The sequence below is a fragment of the Carassius gibelio genome, chromosome B2 (assembly GCF_023724105.1).
Source record: "Carassius gibelio isolate Cgi1373 ecotype wild population from Czech Republic chromosome B2, carGib1.2-hapl.c, whole genome shotgun sequence".
Lineage (NCBI taxonomy): Eukaryota > Metazoa > Chordata > Actinopteri > Cypriniformes > Cyprinidae > Carassius > Carassius gibelio.
The window spans coordinates 4,609,116-4,632,137 of record NC_068397.1 but is presented as its reverse complement, the minus strand read 5'-3'; the positions used below and the strand labels follow the sequence as shown (position 1 = coordinate 4,632,137).

General features: G+C 37.3%; 1 protein-coding gene across 5 annotated transcripts in view; it reads right to left on the bottom strand.

Moving 5' to 3' along the window:
- LOC127951039 (5'-AMP-activated protein kinase subunit gamma-1) overlaps positions 1-22,682 on the bottom strand; it is a 30,606-nt gene extending 7,924 nt beyond the window's left edge. Inside the window, exons 1-7 of one of the 5 annotated variants that reach the window (XR_008152577.1) lie at positions 22,372-22,682; positions 18,420-18,491; positions 15,358-15,586; positions 3,054-3,265; positions 1,476-1,527; positions 1,086-1,195; positions 110-191 (exon numbers count right to left, since the gene is read on the bottom strand). Coding sequence is in view for 4 of the 5 variants with exons in the window: in XM_052548640.1 (XP_052404600.1) it covers positions 110-191; positions 1,086-1,195; positions 1,476-1,527; positions 3,054-3,265; positions 15,358-15,586; positions 18,420-18,491; positions 22,372-22,458 (844 nt within the window). In the remaining variant the exon portion in view is untranslated. Of the gene's footprint in view, positions 1-109; positions 192-1,085; positions 1,196-1,475; positions 1,528-3,053; positions 3,266-8,585; positions 9,244-15,357; positions 15,587-18,419; positions 18,492-21,700; positions 21,987-22,371 lie in introns of those variants that run through there. The other 4 variants (XM_052548640.1, XM_052548641.1, XM_052548643.1 and 1 more) reach the window with 4 other exon arrangements.
- Positions 22,683-23,022: the final 340 nt, after the last annotated feature.

The following is a 23,022-nucleotide window of genomic DNA, read 5'->3' as shown; positions in this document are numbered from 1 at the left end:
GACTTTTTCTGTCTAACCTAAAAAAAAAAAAAAAACACAACTCCAGTCAAAAGAATGACTGAAAAGCATGTGTGTGAGTGTGTTTGCACGTGCATGTGTCAATGCTCACCCACAAAGCTTTGCTTTTTGGTTTCCCACAATGGTGCAGCTCGAACTCCATTAGCAACCAAGGCAAAGAAAGCTTTCTTTACCTAACAGAGAACAAAGGATACACATAACAATGCTTTTATTTTGGGTGCCTTTAAAAACACTTCTGGAGGAACTGGTGGTGTGAGCCAAAAAAAATTACAGGAAACAATGAGCTGGGTGCAAAAAAAAAGTCCACACCTGCCAATGACAAATGAACCGGGAAATTTGGCCTTAAACAATTCTTACTGGCCATAAAGTTGTTTTTAGCCTTTATATTCAAACTGGCCCTCAGCCAGAGGAAAGTCAACAGGTTAATGGGTTACACGGGTGTGTTACCCCCAAATCTACTAACAGCACATACCTGCACATGATTACTGTTTAACCCTGACAAACCTAGCTTTATGACTGCTTCCCATACACTTCAAAGAGATCCCATCCATTTCAATCACTAACAAAGATTTATTTACTGATGAAACATTAACCACAATCACTTACACATTGTGTGTTTAAACTACAACTGGGAAGCAAAACTGAAAGACAGCATCTGTGGCTCATATTAAAACTTGAATTCAACCATACTTGCATGCTTTACATTTTTGCATGGTTAGTAATATGTAACTTTATGCATATCTAGAATGACCTATGCAATATACAATAAAGTGCATGCAATATTGTATCCCACAGTGCAATGCATTCAACTTGACCATTTCCAGTGTGATGATGAATGAACTAGATTCAATTACAGCTGTGCTTTTAACATCTCTTATTTCATCAGACTGTTGAAAATTACAAAATTGAGATAATCCAAGATGATGATGATGATGACTGAAAGACATACAGAATGATATGCAGACAACAATACAACAGGAGTTGAAATGTGTGTAATGAAATAATTCATATACAATTTTTTTTTTAACAGAAAAAAAAAAAAATAAAATAAATTAATTAAGATGTACCTGTAATGAAGTGTCAAAGACCACTAGTTTGGAGCTGGTGGGGATGAGGTCATAGCACTTGTGGGATTTCATAAAGCGCATGTAAATGTCATTGTCTGGCTCTTCAGCAGCTGAAAACAGAGAAGAAAAGTCACTAGAATCATTAGTGGTCTATCTCTAACACTTAAAAAAATCAATTACATTTTTTATATAATATACAATGCAATTATGTTGTGTTGTGTTAAGAATTATACCAATTATACTCATAAAACCAAACAAAAATACTATACATACAGTACTACTTTATTTAAGAACAGGCTGAAAATGTAATTTAGTCACAGACTATAAACTTAATAGTAGCATATGAAATAAAAAAAGAAAGGAATGCAAAACCTAAATATAACCATTTACCTTCATTATCAAGTTCAAGTTTTTCCAGCATGCCTTCAGCAAGTACGCAGCTCTAAAACACAAAGACACGGGCGGATGATTTCATCAACAATCACTTACTTCAAGGTATACCCTATTAGATCCAATGGAGTGGTAGCGTCCATTTTTTAAATCTGCTTATCTTCAAACAGGCATTCTGGTCACCACATAGAAAGCAGAGTGATCTTAAACTTATAATGTTGTCCAGGCACAGCTTTCACTAAAGGCTTGATTACGCGCAGCGTTGAAATGTTAATAGACGGACACCCCCGCATAAAATGACAGTGGAACATCCCAATCTGTTTGTTTCACGTCTGTTTACCGAGCGCAGGAAAACGACGCGCAGGTACAGGTAGAGCGAACTACGTTACTTCATTTGGAGTGTATAAATGTCAACGCATAGGTCTGAGGGGATAACTTGGCTCTAGTTATAACTCTGTCGCTCTCTGCTGGACGACGACGAAACGAAAGCAAAATGCGAATTGACTGATCCGCGGCTCTGTCTCAAAACCGAGCCGCCTGCATAGTCAGCATTTTAAACACCATGAGCACCTGAGCCAATATACATTGATCGAGGTTTAAGCCGTAGAAACTAAGTTACTTTCTATTTTAAGGTATTTAATTAAACCAGCGAGTCTTCCAAAATTCCCACGTAACGTTAAGCCTGGCTGTTCCCGCCAAAAAACTAATAAATAAATCGCGTACTCAAACTAACGTTAGAGCGGTTTCATCAAAAATAGACACGTGTATTTAATTTACAACAAGTGTTTTTAATTTGTGTACTGGTTATATCCAACAGTGTGTTTGATAGTTGGAAATAGATTTCAAACATTTTCTTTTAAATAAAATAGCTGACTTATTTCTCTTGCTGAGGTAATTCAATACATCGCTAGCATTTTATCTAACATAAATACTGTTAAATCTATCAATGTAACGTTAGTGTAGTGCCTTTGGTAAACAAGTACACTAACTTTTGATCAATCTCTTTTAGGTGGAAATTGCAAATAACACAACTGTCCTGGGTTTGTCATTGGTTTAAAAATGAAATCATTGTGTATAAATACTTTACAATAAATAAAATAGTTGCTGTGTATTCACAGCTTGTTTAGGTTATAGATTTTAGAATATAATTTTAATATTTGATCGATGCAATAGGTATAAACAGTATAATGCACACATAAAAATGCACCTGAAAAGTAGGAAAAATATAATCAAGTAATTAATTATATATATATATATATATATATATATATATATATATATATATATATATATAAAATTTGTGTAATGATCTCATACTGTAGTTATTAGGACTATATATCCCTCAGCTGCAGCATTAGGCTATGCATAGCTTTAAAATTTAAATTTCCCATAATGCATACTTTTCAGTGGACTTCCATAAAACACTGTCCAGCACATACTGTACTTTTCAAGAAAAAGCATTTGCTCAACAATTGACAGACTATATGTTAGGTGAATTTAAGGTGCCACTAGAGCTGTAAATATGACTTTGCTTCACAATGGGGCAAGAGTATACTATAGTAAATCCCAGAAACTCACCTGGCGTGAGGTAGAGTAAAAGGTGTACGAGGCGATCGGGGGTTTGTTGGTGGAGGTGCTCAGGCTGAAGCGCTGTCCTGTGTCTGGTGGAGATGAGAGAGAGCGGGATCGGCGTTCCTCCACCCGCTCCACAGGACTAGGGCTCTCCATAGAGAAGACTGGTGGAGCGGGACTCTGAGTCGGGGTGGTGGGGGGAGTCGAAAGCCCAGAGCCTGGGAGACACATCAGTACAGAAGACAATGAAGTACTGCATTTGCAAAGTGGATTTAGTTCAATGGAGTCATAATTCTGATGTGAATTTAGAAGAGAAGCTTATTTTGTGAAAATCTAAACTTGTTGAATCATAGGACCTATTGACAGAAAAAAAGACATAATAGAGATATCTATTCTAATATCTATGCAATCTTATTTATCTTCTGTAACCTCAGCTTGGTCTCAGAGATGCTAAATCCTACCAGGACTGGTCAAATAATCTTGGCACAGCTGCATTGACAAACAACTGACTGTCAATCAAGACATTAATAATAGGAGTATAGTGCACTTCTGAATAAGTTAGCAGGGAAGCACGTTCCTCTGCTCTGTCACGAAAAAAAAAAAAAAACAAATAAAAAAAAAAACAAAGAAATCACAAGACCCTGACTTAAAACAAACAAACAAAAAAAAACTTTTCTTCAAATTCTACTGTTTTTTTTTCCTTCAAATACCAAATGTAATTTTTATAATGTTTATAAAAGAATTCATTTTTTTTTTTTTTACCAAAAAGTAAAAACAGTAATAGTACAGTAAAATTATACAGTAAACAATTATATGGTAAAAATATTTATGCAATTTAAAATGTATTCTTAAATTATTCTTTATATTTTATAAAGAATATGTGTAAACTTTATAATATGTAAAATTTTGTAATTAATGTGATACTATAGGATCACAATAATAGTATTTAATTTTAGGTCAATACTGCAGTCTTCAGTGCCATGAAATCATTCTAAAGCGCTGATTTAATATTGATTTATAGTAGATTATAATGATAGAAGAATAGTAAAATAATAGTATTTATTTGAAATAGAAATCTTGTGTAACAGTAGACAAGTCTTTACTGACTCATTTGATCAATTGAATGTGTCCTTGCCGAATAAAAGTACTAAAATCTTACTGATCCAACACTTTTGAACGTTAGTGTATAATGGAAAAAAGCCAGGATTGTGGTTGCAGCACTTCAAAGCACAAGAGTGAAGCTTATCCTTCTAGAAAAGCTAATTCAAAACAAAGTAAGATAATTCAGGGCTTTAAAGTTGTTCTTTTTGAAGTAGGAATATTGTTTCATCTACCAACGTCATTCTCATGAGTGGAATTCGCTGCATGTCATCAGTCCGGTTCTGGTAACCTTGCATGTATCATGCAGAAGTTACAGGGATTACTGATGTTTATTTTAGTTCCATGGGGAAAGTGTCAATGTAAGCGCAAGTCTAAATTATTTTTGACTACGCACACTTTTACACAAATGTGGTTAACAGAGCTTAACTAGAGCATTCCATTGATTCAGTTTTACTGTTGAGTTAATCACTCGTGTTTAGAGCTGGATTCATCAGATATACCACAGCAAACAGGGGTGTTTTATATGACAGCCCTCTCATAACCCCTCATGAACTGCATGACACAACATATGGACTGATATATTACTGTACCAGCCTCCACTAATACTGCCACAGCAGGATCAAAAGACATATGCAATGAGGAATCTTTAAATCTGAAGCATGATTAGAATTCATTCAGCAGAGGGTTGAAGCAGCTGGACATATTCAGGTCAGGGCTTTACTCGTGTATCTCTGCTATCGAGGCATTTAGCTCTAGCATGGCACTATGCTTGATCTACAGATGTGTTGGATTGACCAATGTGTAAGGCATGGTTTGGCTGTATGCAACACTGGAAAGTGATTCAGAAGATGGCAATCCATTATTAGGTTATAAAACAATATGATTTCATACATGTTTGTAATCAATTAGTTTTCTGTAGAGATTAGCCCAGGCAAGCCTCCTTTTTCACTGGAAAGGGCTGGCATCAATTAAAGCTGGTGTCCCACTAGTTAATTTTCAGATGTTCATTATTCATTAGCTTAGCATAGTCATTCAAGAATCAGATTGAGTCAGTGCGCACAGTCACACTTCTCGGCGGGTGGGCATTAACTGCCCCAGCTGGGTGTTGATGGCCCTGTCGACACCAAAAACATTCAGCTTGCCTTCATATTACAGTTCATGCAGCGGGAAAGACTCTCGTGGTCTTGGCAGCCAGTGACCAATAAGTGGACGGAGTAAGTCATGTAATTACCCCTCTTCCAGACTTAATTTTTGACATACTGACTTCCGTAGGTTTGAAACTAAAATTGAATTAAAAAGGTACAGTTGACCCAGTAATATAAATGTTAAGATCACTTCTGAACCTGTTTCTGCCCTCAGCCTCTCTCTGTGTTGAGATGTGGGTACAAGTACTGTCACATTTACTGTTGTATCAACTTCTGCAGGCAAGTCATTTCAATAGGAATCCATGCAATTTTCAAGTTCAAATTTGTCACACTAAATATCAAAGTAGATTTAGTTTTTTACTCCTATGCGATGGTCTGCATACAGTGCATGTGATGCAAATTTATCAGATAGTAAATGGTTATAGTATGCGTGTACTTTAAAACATGGTTTTTCTCTAATCAGTTGTTCCACAAGGTGGCAACATTTGGTGGCAATCACAGTAGAAACTGAAACTAAAGAGACAGAACAACAGCAACAGCAAAATTACAGGACAAGAACAACAAACGCCCATTTTGACAAGCACTTGTGTGAGGGGGTTATGAGAGAACCGCAATGACCAACAAAAAGCTACTTGATTTGAATTTCTTGATTTCTGTGTGAGCTGTTCTTCATACATCTTGACATTGTTGGACCTTTTTACTTGAGAAAATTTGGCTAACGTGTCACAACACCTTAGGTCTCAATCATAACAGCCTGTCCCTTCATGAATACGCTACAAGATTTGTCACCTCTTGATTTACAGTATGTCAGTAGATGCGAGGAGCTCATAAATATGGTTACCGTATCCCCAATGCCACGTTAGTAGTAATGCATGCTGAAAGATGCTTGTTGGATGAAGGTACAGCACAGTAACTCCCCTATTTAGCATGGATCAAAAATACACTTCTCATAAAAAAAGTATGTGTGGATAGTAATCATTATAGTCTAATATGTGTGCACGAGAATTGAGTTTGGGATCCTAACTATCTCCTGACATTTAGCCAGACTTAACCAGCTGGCATAGACCCATTTGGTGTGTTGCTGCGCTAGTTTCTTATTTTAGCCTTGCCACTGCTACACATTCCACAAGGGCAGATAACACTCACTCACAGCACAGGGTCAGGCCTCCGGAGTGTATGCTGGGACTCAGACCAGTTTGACTCTGTTCCATTCCAATGTTAGTAAAATGTTTAAGTCGGGGATTTTGGTTTTACACTATTTGATGGCATCAATTATTGTGAGACCTAAAGGATGAACGCATGTGTTAATTCAGTTACATTTTAATAATGCGGTATGAAAGAAGGAGGACCCATTTGAAGAAATAAATGCCATCTAATTTAATTGTGTGCTTGCTGGTTTACATTATATTTTTATCCTTGTCAGTTATTGGAGTAACTGTCATGCCACAAATGAGATTGTTTATATCAACACCATCCTGCATGATATTCCACAGCGCATCCTAAAAGCTTTACCATATAAACCAAATTGAGCAAGAAGACTATTGAATAACATGCTTCCAACAGCTGGAACTTGAGAAACGGAGGCTTCAGTGACTCTTATTCAGTCAGTCAGGAAACATACTGGCCATGAAAAATCATCTGTCAGTCACAGAACTAATCCTAACCTTTATCCTAAACCCGAACTTAAATGCGAACCAAATTTTGGATTCAGCTGACAGAATAGTGAGGCAACCTGAGCTTGTTTGATTTGCGTCAGGAACACTATTTCATATGACACACAGCGAAGCCCCTCGGGACACCACTGCGACTCTAATACAACACTCCAGTCAGACTGACATAATGTGACCCATCATATGATTCAGCGCATGTATACAGTCATGTGAAAAAGTTAGCACACCCTATTGAATTCCATGGTTTTCTGTATCGGCACATTAAAAAAGATTACATAAAATCATGAAATTAAATAGTGTGTCCTAACTTTTTAACATGATTGTATGTGCATCCAGACATTCTGGACATGCAGAAGATCCAAACCAAATAATACAATAAGACAAAGTAGGTAAAGTATAATGTAAGTTGTTATGTACTCTGTACATCTGGGTTACTCTGTAGTTGTTCTTTAAAGTTTGAGTGTGTCATTTCTGTGCTACTTGCTGCACCATAAATTTTTGCTTAAATATTGGCTTTCAAACAGATTTCCCAAACAATTCCTATGTCTGTCATTGGTCAGCCAACAGATAGTCCCGTCCCAAACTTAAGCCATTGGTTGAGACAATATTGCTTTGCTGGGCTGGTCGGGGCACCCAAACATGCATGATAATATTTTGATAGTGTCACTGCGTTTATACTTTTAGTGGAAATATACAGATTTTAAAGGTGGAGTTTATAATTTCTTCACTACTAGCAGGATTTCAAACAGATTTCCCAAATAATCCCTTTGCCTGCCATTGGTCAACCAACAGACCATCCCACCCTAAAAGTACACCAACGGTTGAGCCTCTGTTGGGCTGGTCGAGACAACCAAACATCCAGGATAATGTTTTGATAGCATCATAGTGTTTATAATTTTAGGGCAAATCAACTTCAGCACAGATTACTTGGTTGTCTCTACATATTACAGCGGGGCAGGAGACAAAATTTCATCCCCTTCAAGTCAAGCAGAGTCCAGTGTCACAGAGATTCTTAATTTTATATGCTTCAAAATTGCAACAGCAAAAAATATGGGTTTTGAATTTCCAGTTTGTGCTTCCAGTTCAGTTTGAGTTTAGTTATCAATTTAAAATTGATTAAGGAATCTCAGACAGGTGAGTCTGGTGTCTCTTTCAAGACTTACTCCTAATGGAACCCAGTCACATTTTTGTTTGCGTCACTGTGATGAAGGCATCAGCCGACGGCTTCGGGATCAACCCTGATCAAAATTAGGTCTGAAATGAGTTTCCCTGCCAAGTGATTAATACAGACTTACATAATACACAGCTCAAGACCATTCCAGCCTACTGTGACTTCCTTTCCCTCTACTCTGGAACGTCTATGCTGTTTATTTAAATGATCTTGACATACATACACAGTAGCCAAGTCAACAGACTATGAATGGTTTATCCAGTTCAAACAATGTGTGTCATGCAACACATACATGTACTGTACATATCTAATAGACTATATAACGAACAATAAGTCGATGCCTGGCTCATAATAGCACAAGGCAGACTGGAACATTCCACCACCAGACAGATATCAATAATGTTATGTCTAGCTGAAGGCTCTATAGTCTATACCCTGATTAGTACCGTACCAGACAAACATGTCGACTCTGACTGCCGTCTCCCTGAAAGCAGCTCCTCATCATGGCGCCTCTTTGTCCGACGCAAACTACCAAACCTCTTCATGGGAACTTGCAGGCCTCACGTCCTGAAGATCAACCATTCCCTCCCGACTAAAGCGAGGATGCACGACACAGAGATCCTGCTTGGATAACAGAGAACTCTAGTGAAGCCAAAGCAAATGTCCAGGATTCCAGAAGAGGTGCTCGTTCTCAGTAAAGCCAGATGATGGATTGCTGTACCTTCAGAAGTGTCTCTTACAGATATTTATATGATAGTCTCTGTTCTGTCCCAGAAGTCCAGCTGGATTCTTTCAGTACCCTTTGCAGAAATGAAATCCTGGCATTGGCTGTATTCCAGTGCTATTGATCCCCTGATTTTCTGTCTCCATGAAATACACAACGCAGTCACACAGTGTCGGTTGAGCAGACCCTGCTGATGATGGCCCCCAGTGTCGCAGATTGTCTCAGAAGTGATTCCTCTCTTCACTTATCTATCTGCTCTCTCTCTCTTTTCTCGCCTTTCCTCTTCTCCTCCCTCTCTCTCTCAGTTTGTGGACACCAGTGTGCAGCCCTGCCCTCTCTGCAGGAAACTGTCAGGTGCAGCTGTGTGTCTCTTTAAAATAGCATACATGGCAGGAAGCTGTAAAAGGAGACCAGGCAACAAGCCAGCAACATTATTGGTTCAGTCCTGCACACGGCTTGCTCTTTTTGCTTGACCTCTGAATTTACACATAGACAATACATTTATTTTACCCTGCTACTCATATTTTTCCAATTTGGTCTTTGTGTCAACCTTTTTTTGCAGATATTCCTGGTCTTTTCTAAACTTTTATTTATGCAGTGCCATTATACTTTTCCTTGATGGTTATTCTTAAATTTAATTACTACAATAAACATTAAATTATTAATGGTGTTTGCTAAGCCTATTGTTATTATTATAAGAATTATTACACATCCATCGTTCAAACTGCATGTCAAACTGAGATGCTGGAGCTTATCTTGTAGAAACAATTTGTGAGTTCTCACCTGGTAAAAATACCACCATACAGTATGTACCAGGTGCAGTGCATATAAGCTGTGAATGCTCCACATACCCAAGCCATTTAAGATAATTAGTTTGGGGAATGGCTTAATGTTAAATATATTTTAATTACCATAATTTCCCTCATATAATAAAATGTTGAGAATACATGTGTAACTGACGGATGGATGGTACATGCTTGAGTAACCTAATCAAAGTGAACATTTCAGAGGATTTATACCTGTGTGTAACATGTATATGTGGGAAATAATACAGAAACTTCCCATATCATCTTCCCATAACTTCCCTTCTATAAAGTGCCGATGCCATTAGTCTCTCTGGTGTCTGATTCCTGGTGTAAACACCTAGCCTCAGAATGCTTCCATCCCATCCAAAGAGAATAAAGCCTTCTATGCATGTTCAGAGTGAAACTTAACTGAAGATTCAGTGGGCAAACAAAACCGACCATATTTATTCCATGGCATCAGTGTCAGACAGTCAACCGTGTGTAATGAAAGCTGCAATGTTCTTTATGAAACATAATAGGTGATGCACACCAAACGTTATTCAGCTTCTATAGAAATAGCTAGAGTTTTCCATGCACTTTGAAGTATAAACAATCTTACCTCCCTAACTATGGAGCCAGAAGAGTCTCAATAAAGATAAATGCACACACTACATTCACATATGCACACAGATGATTCATAGATGCACACACATGATTCATAAATACACACACAAGATGCACAAATGCGCACAAAATTCACAAATGCACACACAAAATTTAAAAAGCACAGACAATTCAGAAATGCAAACAACATTTACAAATGCACTCAAGATTCACAAATGCACAGGACAAGATTCAGAAATGTATTTCTGATGCACACACACATATATCTTGATTCACAAACTGCTTGCGGTCTGTGAACTTCACTGCATTTGTGTGTGAATTTTGAGACTCCCCTGACTTGGCTCGACACACAAATGCTTTTTTTTAAACAGGGAATGATCTGCAACCAATCAGATATCTCCCTTCTTTTAGCCAATCACAAGAATGCACCCCATGTGGGGGATTGTTTACTTATAAGCCAATCACATGAATGTGTTCACACAGCAATTGTATTAAATTGTATGAAAATACAGATGTTTAGATTACAATTCAGGTTTATTTTTTATTATTTTTTACTAAATACAAATTTAAAAATGTCTCAATACATATAGCCCAGTGACTGCAGAAAAAAAGTTAACCATGGATTCAAAAATTTGCAAAAGGCAATTATTTCATTTTATTGAAATATTTTAATGAAATAAAAAAAAAAAAAAATGTTTAAACCTTTTTGAATATTTAAATATATCTAAATATTCTTTTGGATGCAATATAGAAGTCACTTTAATTATAATATTCAGTCCCTACATGAAGAGAGAGTCAGTGGTCCGCTGCAAGAGGAAAGTGGCTCTCTGGCTGCGAAAAGTGGGTCTTCGGCTGTCGTTCGCTTAGGAAAGTGAGTTGATCGCTGCGTGAGGAAAGTGAATCATTCGCTCAACTTCGCTGCTTGAGGAAAGTGAGTCGTTCGCTGCGTGACTCGTGAGGAAAATGAATCGTTCGCTGAGGAAAGTGAGTCGCTTGCTGGGTGAGGAAAGTGAGCCGTTCGCTGCGTGACTCGTGAGGAAAGTGAGTCGTTCGCTGCGCAAAGTGGGTCGCTGGCTGTGTGAGGAAAGTGAGTCGTTCGCTGCGTGACTCGTGAGGAAAGTGAGTCGCTCGCTGGGTGAGGAAAGTGAGCCGTTCGCTGCGTGACTCGTGAGGAAAGTGAGTCGTTCGCTGCGCAAAGTGGGTCGCTGGCTGTGTGAGGAAAGTGAGTCGTTCGCTGCGTGACTCGTGAGGAAAGTGAGTCGCTCGCTGGGTGAGGAAAGTGAGCCGTTCGCTGCGTGACTCGTGAGGAAAGTGAGTCGTTCGCTGCGCAAAGTGGGTCGCTGGCTGTGTGAGGAAAGTGAGGCGTTCGCTGCGTGACTCGTGAGGAAAGTGAGTCGTTCGCTGCGCAAAGTGGGTCGCTGGCTGTGTGAGGTAAGTGAGTCGTTCGCTGAGGAAAGTGAGTCGTTCGCTGCGTGAGGAAAGTGAGTCGTTCGCTGATTGGCTTATAAGTAAACAATCCCCCACGTGGGGTGCATTCTTTTGATTGGCTAAAACAAGGGAGATATCTGATTGTTTGCAGATCATTCCCTGTTTAAAAAAAGGCATTTGTGTGTCGAGCCAAGTCAAGGGAGTCTCAAAATTCACCGCAAGCAGTTTGTAAATCAAGATATATGTGTGTGTGCATCAGAAATACATTTCTGAATCTTGTCCTGTGCATTTGTGAATCTTGAGTGCATTTGTAAATGTTGTTTGCATTTCTAAATTGTGTGTGTATTTCTGAATTTTGTGTGCATTTCTGAATTTTGTATGCATTTGTGAATCTTCTGTGCTTTTTAAATTTTGTGTGTGCATTTGTGAATTTTGTGTGCATTTGTGTATCCTGTGTGTGTATTTATGAATTATGTGTGTGCATGTATGAATCCTATGTGTGCATATGTGACTGTAGTGTGTGCATTTATCTTTATTGAGACTCTTCTGGCTCCATACCTAACTGGTTTTGTGATATAAGATGATTGTTTGACTCACAGTGCCTCCTGGTGGGAAGTGAAGGAGATCCCTGAAACAAGCCAGAATTAATTTCTCCACTGTAGTGTAAAATACATGATGAAACAGAAGTGGAGCTGGTCAAACAGATGATATGAAGTGGTATTATGTTATCTCAGTGTATGTGGCAGCTCGGGTTTCATAATATTCAAATAAAGTGCACAAAGACATATTATAAAGCATCAACATGCCACCACAATTATCAGCATGAGTCTGTGAAAAGAGCTCTTTGGAATGAACTCAAATTGAGGTAAAGGAAACAGACCTCGGCAGATGCCTCTTATTGGAGAACAATCTGGAAACGTGGCCAGAAATGTTTAGTTTTTTTTTTTTTTGGCTCAGTATGGCACACAGTAACAGGCACTCGGTCTTCCCACAGCCGCCTCTGATGCGGGATGGATTTCTGGAACATTCTTCTCACTGACACAAACAAACCTCCTCATACTATTAGAGTTGAACTCGCTGCTCTTTTTTGAGGGTGTGCATACTATTAACCGACATATATTTTTTAAGATAATACAATGTTTATGCCTTCAAAAATTTTCAGTTAGAAATTAAAGTTGTAATTTATAGACAAGTGTTTCTACCAAGATCAAATGCTTGCAGTGACTTTGTGAGCTATTGCCATGAAAATATCACATTTATATACTATATACAAAATGGGTTTTCAAGCATTTTTCCACGTATATCGGAATGTGTCCTATTTAATATATTTTTTTCAAAGCAAAAATAATGATGATCATATTTACAAAAAAAAGAGAAAAAAAGTAATTTAGAGTAACAATAGTTTTTTCTTGTCAGAAATATTTAGAACGGGGTCACATGATGTGATTTCAATGTTTCCTTTCTCTTTGGAGTGTTACAAGCTCTTGGTGCATAAAGAAGATCTGTAAAATAGCAAAGACTAAAGTCTCAAATCCAAAGAGTTTTTTTTAATCAAAGTTAAGACTGCCACGCCCCCCTAAAATGACTTGTTCAAACACACCCCCACATATCTATGTCATTATGTGGTAATATTTTCATGAATCTAGGAGAGGAGGTAACTGAATTTTCTAAGACAATCTGGCTCTTCTGAATAAGCTACTGTAGTATGTTTTGTTATTAGTTTAAGTATTTGGTTTTGAATGTTCAAATGCTTTCATGTGTGTGTGTGTGTGTGAGAGAGAGTGAATGAGTGAGTGAGAGAGAGAGAGACAGGGTGACACAGTGAAGTAAGCTGTCTTAACCGTCTGTTGTTTGTGTTCTGCAAACACACACAAGCTTCATCACTGTGTCTGTCACACCACCCTGTTCCCCTTTCGGGCTTGAACTGATGGTAAATCTAAGGATATTATTTACATTTATTTTGAAAGAAGCAGTGCGCGATTTATAGAAAGGGACATTATATTTCCAACGAGTGCTTTCGGTGTTCGGCCAATCACAATGCATTGGGGTCACTTGGCCAATCAGAGCAGACTGTGCTTGTCAGAAGGAGGGACTTTGCAGAAAATGATGCGTTTGAGAGACGCGGGGCATAGAGGATCTACAATAATGCACAGTATTTGAAAAATAATATGTTTTTGAACATTAAAGCATGTCAACATGTTCTATTACACCAAATACACAAAATAATGATCTTTAAAAAAAACATCATATGACCTCTTTAATATTAAATCTTTACCAATCGTTTCCCAATATCCTTCAAACCACTAGGCTTTACTCATTTGTCAGCAATCACTTAAAATGTAATAAAATTTAGTATGATCACTTCCTTTTTAAAAATATTCAATTAAGAATAAGTATGTTGCTTTATTTTGTACATAAACATATTTATGCTGAATGGCGATTGAACATTATTTCACCCTAACTTTGATATTTTAGTTATTAGAAGCATTAAAGTAGACACTTTACATGAATATACTTTGCTTCCTGGGCACAAAAAATCACTTATGTAAATTTAATTTGATGTGGAAACCAAAATGTGCAGTATTCATTGATTGTCAGCAGATTTTTGAACTGACACGAGGAAAGCTGAGCACTTCTGTTAATCAGCCAAATGAGCACAATTTCTGGAACGAAACAAGCACTTGAAACCAGACTGAGAAGATGCTGTGTTTTGCTGCCATGCTTTTGATTAGTTGGCTCTTATAAACTGAACGTGCAATTCTCTGCTCAAGTACACAATGAGTGTACAAAAGAGCACAAGAACAAGTGTCTCCTTATGAAAAACAACTTGAAGACTCAAGACTCTGACTGAAGAAACACATCTTTGAAACTGCTTAATGGCAACATTAGATCAGCACAATTTGGCCTAACAGCACGCGCTCTAATGGTTTTAGTCATTTGAAAATCAAAGGCTAAAAACCCAAATCATGATCTTACCACTTCCTGTTCTGATGTTTTGAAAGCAAGTCAACAGGAAGTCAAACTCTGTGCTACACTGATCAGCTTCCCCAAAACCCATTATAACAAAAGAGAAGATTCAAAACAGAGAAGACTGACTAGCTAAAGATGATCATTGAATTACTTTTTTATATATTTAACTGTGTCTTAATCTACAAATCAAATAAAAGATCCAAATACTTCATACAGTACTTCAAGTCCATAATGTGATATATTTCATGAGGGTAGAAGGAACATAAATAGAAATGATCTATTTTATTTAAGTTGATAGTTTAGGTCCTAGATGCTTACTGGTCAATATGGCATCTTGCCATATTAAAATACATAACACAAAATGCAAAAACAGCTGAGACACAAAACACATGCTAGTGTACATCACCGTGCAGTCATTTTTATTAATATTTCATTATATATAGCATATATTATGTTATATTATATTTATTTTGTTCTACTCTATTAATTCTATTCTATTATTATATTATATTATGGCTCAGAATCAGCTGATTTCATTAGCTAAATAACAAAGTAACATGAAACCAGGATATTATACTTCAATTACCACTTTATCAATCTCTAAGCTTGAAATATGCAGCATTTTCTGTTAATAGAACAGAACATTGGATGAAATCAACTGAAAATCTGAAATGAACAGACTTGTGTCTCACCTTTTCTAGATTTGGAGAAGATCCGGGCAGGCGCTGAGCTGGGCGAGGAGCGGAAGATACCACTGAAACTGAGACGGCGGGGAGATTTGGGAGGTGAGTCCTGGTGGGATGATAGTGGATGTGGGAAGATGCTTTTAGGAGTGCCTGGACTGGTCCTGGGACATACGGGGGCTGAAGATGGGGTACAGGGCTGACTGGCAGGAGTGCTAGCTGACTCACTACCGTCACCCTGAGAGAGGAAAAAGTCAAGATATGTTTAGACTTCTAGGGTAGTTGAAGTTATAAGAGAAACATTCCATGTACTTTCCTTTCTGCTGATGTTAGATCATTTCCCTTGTCAAATTCTGTGACCATACAATGATAAGAATTATGTAATAAAGTCAAATAAACTGGTTTCAGAGCTATAAGCGACTGACCATTAAACTGAGCAATCCTGAACACAGCATGATTTTCTCTTCATGTACTGTACTTATAAAAAGTTACAAATTCAAAGTATATTATTCTTACATGGGCTACAATGACAAAATATTTTATCTGCCACATTATGGGATAACAAAATTTTTGTTGATAACAAAAGTTGTTGATAGTATATACTGTATAGAAACAATATATTTGATGTTTATGGCAAAATATGCTTATATATATTGAAATTTTTAAGCATTTTGAAAGTGTGGGGAGATGGTCTCAATTATTTCATACGCGGTCCATCATAGAAGTGGGCGCAGCTCTGAACTCGTTTGGCAGAAATTCTAATATTTTTATTTAATGCCATGTCAGCATCTTAGGCTATTCTCATGGCAAAAACTAAATAAGTATAACAAATACAATAAAAAACAGTAAATGAACAAACATGTTTACAGCATAAATATAGCTTTTCACAAGAGATTCTGCTGTTAAACATGTATTTAGAACAAGTTTTAAAAATGTGAACTGGTGGCTTCAACAATATGGAAGCATTTGGGTAGCAATATTCAATTTGGGATATAATATGCAAAATGACAATGCAATTTATAAAATGACAATGCATTTCTCTATTTACATTTTCCAATACATTTGTGCTACGTTTGGTGCAAAATGAAAATGAAAAATTTTATTTGCCATTTCATACACCAGTTTTAATTTTTCTTAAATGCATTTACACTCACAGTCAAGACACTTACAATTGCATTTTCATTCAATGTCCCACTATGAATGTAGCAAAATTCAATGTGCACATTGAAAATGCATTCCGAGCTGATCACGTGTCAATCATTGTGTGAACAAGGCGGGGCTTACAGAAGGTCAAGAGACTCAAATCTCAAGAAGAGGATTCAAGTGAGAGAACATGGACAAGACAGTTGGTCCGTGTACGTTTTGATCATTTCGGTTTATGGCTTCAATATTTCATTTGCACTTGTGGGCGGAGCTGAAACGCTGCTTTAATCTGATTGGTCAAACCGCTCCACCTTCAGCTCGGTCTTTTCATTCTTTCAGACAGAATAAGAGTCAGTGCGAGTGAAGCACTGTAATGTCGGAAACTACACTCACTTATAATTAGCATAATATTTGAATCAGATGTAGCTGGGCACATAATTGTACACACAATATATAAGCTGGGCACACAATATAACTGTGGCATTTAAATTATAATTTTGCCACAGTTTTTGCTTGAACGTGTTATACATTGTGTTCCTAAGACAAACAGAGCTTTTACGGATTTGGAACGACATGGGGGTTAGTGATTAATGACAACATTTTCATTTTGGGGTGGAGTAACCCTTTAACTATATAGTTTGGTAACTTTATGTCACAAATATTGTTAGCTCTTTTGCACAGTTCAGTTAGACTGTTTGAGTCTCTCATAAAAACGATTGACATTTTTCACTGTTTTGTGTGGCCGAACACACCTGAGAGGAAGCTGTTTTCTCATACTTCATTGCAGCAGGCAGTGAGCCTAGTGCCCTAAAAGTTAGTCTTTCAAAGCACTGACCTTTTACCATTTGGCCAACACTAAGATTGTTTATTTGTTAAAGTGCCCATTCACTAGACTGCTGTTGCTTCACAGGCTGTTTTCATTGGCTTTGATCACAAGAGGAAAGGTAGGCGTCGCCTCCCAGCTTAGCTCTGAGTGGGTAAGATATATATATATATATATATATATATATATATATATATCATATATACCAATTGGTTAATTTAAGAAATACTGCCATTTATACAATTCAGTTAGAAATACTGGAACACGCAGGACAAAGTTTACTTCTGTTAAATTCCTGGCATCTTTTTTCCCATTCTGTACAAAATCTTCATCCATAGCCGTAAAGAAAGCATTGCAATTGTTGAGTCTGAAACTGGAAGAACAGCATGTGCAGAGAAAGTCTGCCTTGCCTTTTATTCATGAGCATTGTTTACGAGCCAACCCGACCGCAGAATAGTACAGACAGCACTCTCACTCTTCTCTTTACTACCAAACCTTATGAGCAATAAAGAGAAGAGTGCATCTTTAGACAAGTGGGCTCTATTTCTGTGTAATATAACCTATGCTGTAACAATCCACACATCATTCCTTTAAACCACACATGCAAAGGCTCCGTCTTAGTGACCTAATTCAGCTCTACTGTCCACATTCAGTAGCTACAGGCTTTATAAGGAAGCATGCTAACTGAAATGGAACTGAAGTGACTGATTTGGAACACTTTGCATATGGAAATGTAATACATTACAAATATTACCCATTATATTGCCATAAACAGGCCGTATAATAAAATTGATATGAATACTATCTATATTATACATTTTTATGGTATTATATGTAGCAAACATATGTCAACAATAGAAATTTGATTTATATATGCAACTTTATTAAAACAAAATAGGTTTATATAGAAAAATCTTATATTTACTTATAATATCAAAGTGTTTTGATGGGATTTAGAATGGAGTGGATTTAGATCTCTAATAGTGTTCATATGTTTTTATGTCATAGGACAATTTTATAAATGGAAATGGACAAACTCAGTGATCATAAATCAGTCTAAACGTATACCAAATCTGATAAAAGATAGCGATTTTGTGTATTTTACCTTGTGCATTTCATCTTTATCTGTTCTGTCGGTCTCTCCATCCATAAGAGAGGATGTGAATGTGCTCAAATCCTGTTAAAAGACAAAACATCAGAGTTAATGAGAAAAGCCCAACAGGTTAACATAACTTTAGCCAAATTCATAATACACTTCTCAGCAGTACACTGTTTTTGAGGGATGAACAAGATTTATTTTTATCATTTTTTATTAATTGATTGTTAAACCTATTATTCAGTAAACAGATACTGTTACATAATGTACAAAATTAGGATTAAACATTCTGGGTCGGGGAGGGGGGGGGGGGTGCTACTCATGTTTTGACAGCCCAAGCAGAACTGATTTCATACTAAAAACATTCATTTAGTATGTCGTTTATGACTGTGTGAGTTAGATTTGACTCTGCCAGACATTCCTGATCCACACAAAGACTTTTTCACTTATTCAATGGAGGCCGATCTGAGAACCGGATCAAACACTGGTTGGTTTTGTCGGCTGATGCCTTTCTGTTGGGCCTGAAAAACATCACTGTGGGGGGTGATGTCAAAGTTTAGGCAACTGTTCAACACTCATTTAACTGACTTAAAACAGTGGATTTCTCTGAACAAAGAGTGACTCAAACACATTTGCACTCAAAAAGAATGACTCAAAGCAGTGAAAACTAAGAAAACCTCGGTGTGCACTAAGTATATGGGCTGTATTTTCAAAACACACCCTTTGTGTATCTCAGGTCCTCCAACTAACTGGCCAACTAGCTTAAGACCGCTGATATACAAGACTAATAAGGGCCAGACCGAACCATTTAAATGAAAAGTTCGCCCAAAATTTGCTTTCATTTACTCACCTCAGGCCATCTAAGATGTAGGTCTTTTTTATGTATGTGAAAAAAATGTGAGTGAATGCTACTGGCCCTTTAAGAGTCACAAAAATAACAATATATTGTTGTCTTATGAAGCAAAACAGTCAGCCTATGCAAGAAACTGATCATTATTTAAAACATCAGCTGTAAGCCTCAGGTAAACAGGGAGGTCCAATTGTTTTCTATGAACTGGTTCTACTTGATAAATCACCAGTTCAGTTATGTAATTATGCAACAACATAATGTAGAAGCAATTATATTCTTAAAGTAGCCAATAAAGGGCACCTACATCTTGATCCCGCTAGTATAGCAAAACACTATCACAGCAAATAATGAACTGCTCTATGGATCTGTCTTTTGCCATGATGTAAAGGTGGCGTTACTGCTAATGCTAGCAGCTACTCTCCTCAACAAGCGGTTTTAACAAGTACCACAAATAAACATCGCAGACGATGACCAGAACCAGGCTACCAACACCACTGTAGTCATCATAGTCAAAATACCCCACGGACACTACCAAAATATTACTGAAAAGTCCCACAGTTATAAAAATATTTATTATGGTGCCAGGGATTTTATGGTTTTGCATTGAGGCCAGGATTTTAGATTTCTCCTCTTAAAACTCCATCCCAAACTGTAGCGTATGAACAGAGAGTGCTTTGTGAGCGGAGCCAGGACACACCTCTCATACAGAACAGACTGAGATGTTATGAATATTGAGACGGATACACAACTGGAAATATTTCATCTTAAAGCAGCTGCCGTTTAAGGATGAATTCAATGTCAGGAGATAGAGCCCTGTATAGGAAAATATGATAAAATATCAGAATCTAAGAGACAATTACTGTTCAGTGTGATTCGGTTTATTTCTTCTGTAAGCCACAGGAAGCCACAAGATTCAAGAGATTGTAACCCAGAAAAAGAGCTACAGCTTGTTTTGCCCACTGCAACTTTCCTTGATATGCGAACATAAAATGATCTGTAGGCTACATGATCTGTAATATACAAAGTTATCAATACAAGGAAGTGAGTTTAAACTATTTTTCCTAAAGGGAGAACTGTAAACAACACTAGAATGTAAAGCAGACGGCAGTGGCACACAGTTTTTGTGTTACTCTTAAATTACTTTGACATCTGATATCTCATATCTTTGGGAGGCATCAAAAGAAGACCTTCGCTCTATGGACAACAAACAATCATTTAAGCCTACATGGGTTGATTTTACTAGAAAGAGGCTGTAGTCAATCATAATTGGTGTTTCACTAATGAGAAACAGTATTTTAGTCATTCTGCAGCTCTGGAAGGAGAACAGATTGGTTTTTTCAGTGTTTACAGCTTTTTGCCGAATGTTCAGATGCACGTGTCCTTTGAAACCCACAAAAGTTTGTGTTTTCAGACCGGCAAAAATGCTGCGGTGTAAAAAAAAAAGGCCAAAATGCATAAAAAGTTTTCCATATTTAGTTGAAAATGGGTTGTGTAAATCAGTGCCCTAATCCTGGATTAGCGGATTCAGATGGGTTTCATTAGAGTTACAGTTAACTGTTTATTCATGTTGCTGTTATTTATTCTGTGAAATACAAAAGGTTAAGTTTTAAAGTCAGCACAACATGGAAATTTTCCCTTTGTATTTCCCTGTGTTTTTTTCTGACGTCATTATTTTTAATCAAAATGTCATGACAGAACTTTCCAGTGAAAACAACGGACTTCTCTCTGGTGACTTTTTCAGTGATTTAGTTGATTTAAACCCTGTCTCTTCAAGATCATTTATCTGCCTCCAATTTTTAAGAGCCAAGCCTGCATCTCAACATCCACTTAAAAATCAATGCAAAGACCCCGTGCCGTCAACATTATTTCCCCATCGATAATCTGTTAAACTCTTCTGTTAAACATTCTTAAACAATCTGTTAAACATTTCTTTGTGACTTTAAAAGTAGCCATTTTTATGCAGCTTTTCTCATCAATGATGGTTCACTGTGATTCTGTCTATCAGATTCTAAAAAGAAATATTCTCTCCATTGAACCTCTGCATTTTTATTTTCACACTCAATAATACAATAATTATAATAAAAGGAAAAAGCAACAATGTGCCAAAACTCTTTAAAAATTATATATTTGTTTTCCACTGGGAAAAAAATGATAAAACAAAAATAACATCATTAATGTGTTTTAATCAGAAGGGGGAGTAAATAATGACAAAATATATATATTTTTAATCTAATTCTTAATCAGCAGGATGTTGCATCTCTTTGAAAACCTGAGAGTCTGTAGTGCATGCTAAGAGAAAATACTTTACTATAATAAAGAAAGCAAGGTGGCTTACTTATTATCACTAAAATAGACATAATATCAATGTCACTGCTTTAACTTATCTTTGTTTTGAGAAGATGCCCTCGAATGGAATTCCATAAAGCAATAATATACAGACCTGGCCTTGGTGTGAATTACACAGGCAGAGTCAGAGAGAGCTTGCGTTTCGACATGTAACGCTATGATGAGTCACGGCTCTCTTTCAGCTGTTTCCCTCACTTCCTCTTTCAGCTTTCCAAACAGCCAGGCACAAGCGATAACATGGCGTGCCAAACCATTTATATTTCAAGCCTACGAGCGTACTTATCGTGCAATTCTCTCGAAAGCGTTCAGTGTTTGTTGTCGTACGCGCGCAAACTTCGGCCTGTTCACCCACAGCTTACACACGCGACGCGTTCATGTTTGCGACACGCGTTCGCGATGGGGTGGGGAGGGGGGAGGGTGCTACTCATGTTTTGACAGCCCAAGCAGAACTGATTTCATACTAAAAATTATATTTTTACTCTTCCCACGACTGTAGTAAGAAAAATTGCGCAGGAGTTATAAAGCAACTCATATCACGTCGTCTGTAATTTTAGCTCTTAAGGAACAATGTAACAAAGACGTTCTAAAAATGTAACACCTTACATTTCAGAACGCTTGAAATGTAACTCAATGGAGTGCAGACGACGAGAAGACATGCTGAAGCCTACTTCAAAGACAGGAACGTCTCAGACGCGTCCCACACGCCCACGCAACACTCCACAAAACAGTAAAGTTATAAAACATAAAGTGCGAAAAGAAACTCACTGGCATGTTTAGGCGCAGAGATCGCTTTTTCTTTGAGGATTTCTTTGCACTGTCCTTTTTCTTGGAGTCCATCACTGTACTTCCCATTTTCCTGCAGGCAGAATTCTTCTCTCAGTGTTTTTGGGAGGAAGGCGTTCTCCACTCGTGAAATTCTTCACGTCAGTGTAGAGATGAAATCGTCGTCCGTGGGGTGAATTTTGCAAAAGCTCGTCTGACTTAAAACGAGCACATCCCGAGACTCCAGTTCCTTATCAGTGTCACTGCGCCGAGGACGACATCCGCATTCATCAACTCCACTTCTGTCATTGGTTCGAGTCCCGCTCTGGAGACTGCGCACGCCCTCGTGCTTTCTTATCTCGGAAGATGCTTTCTATCCATTATAGCTACAAGGAAAGTCACGAGAAAAAGATTTTAAAAAAATTCTCTTATCTTTGTGTATTATATATTATATTACTATGTTTATTAAAAAAGAAGAAGAAAAAAAAAACGGTTCATAAAGAAAGTTCACCCGAAAACACAAAATTAATTTAAACATTCCAAACCTGTAAATTCCAAAATGTTTCAAACTGTTTAATTTCAAACAGCTCAGAGCCGTTTTTTATCCAAACAAGAAAATAGAAATCAGTGTTTAGTAAATAAATAGTATACTAT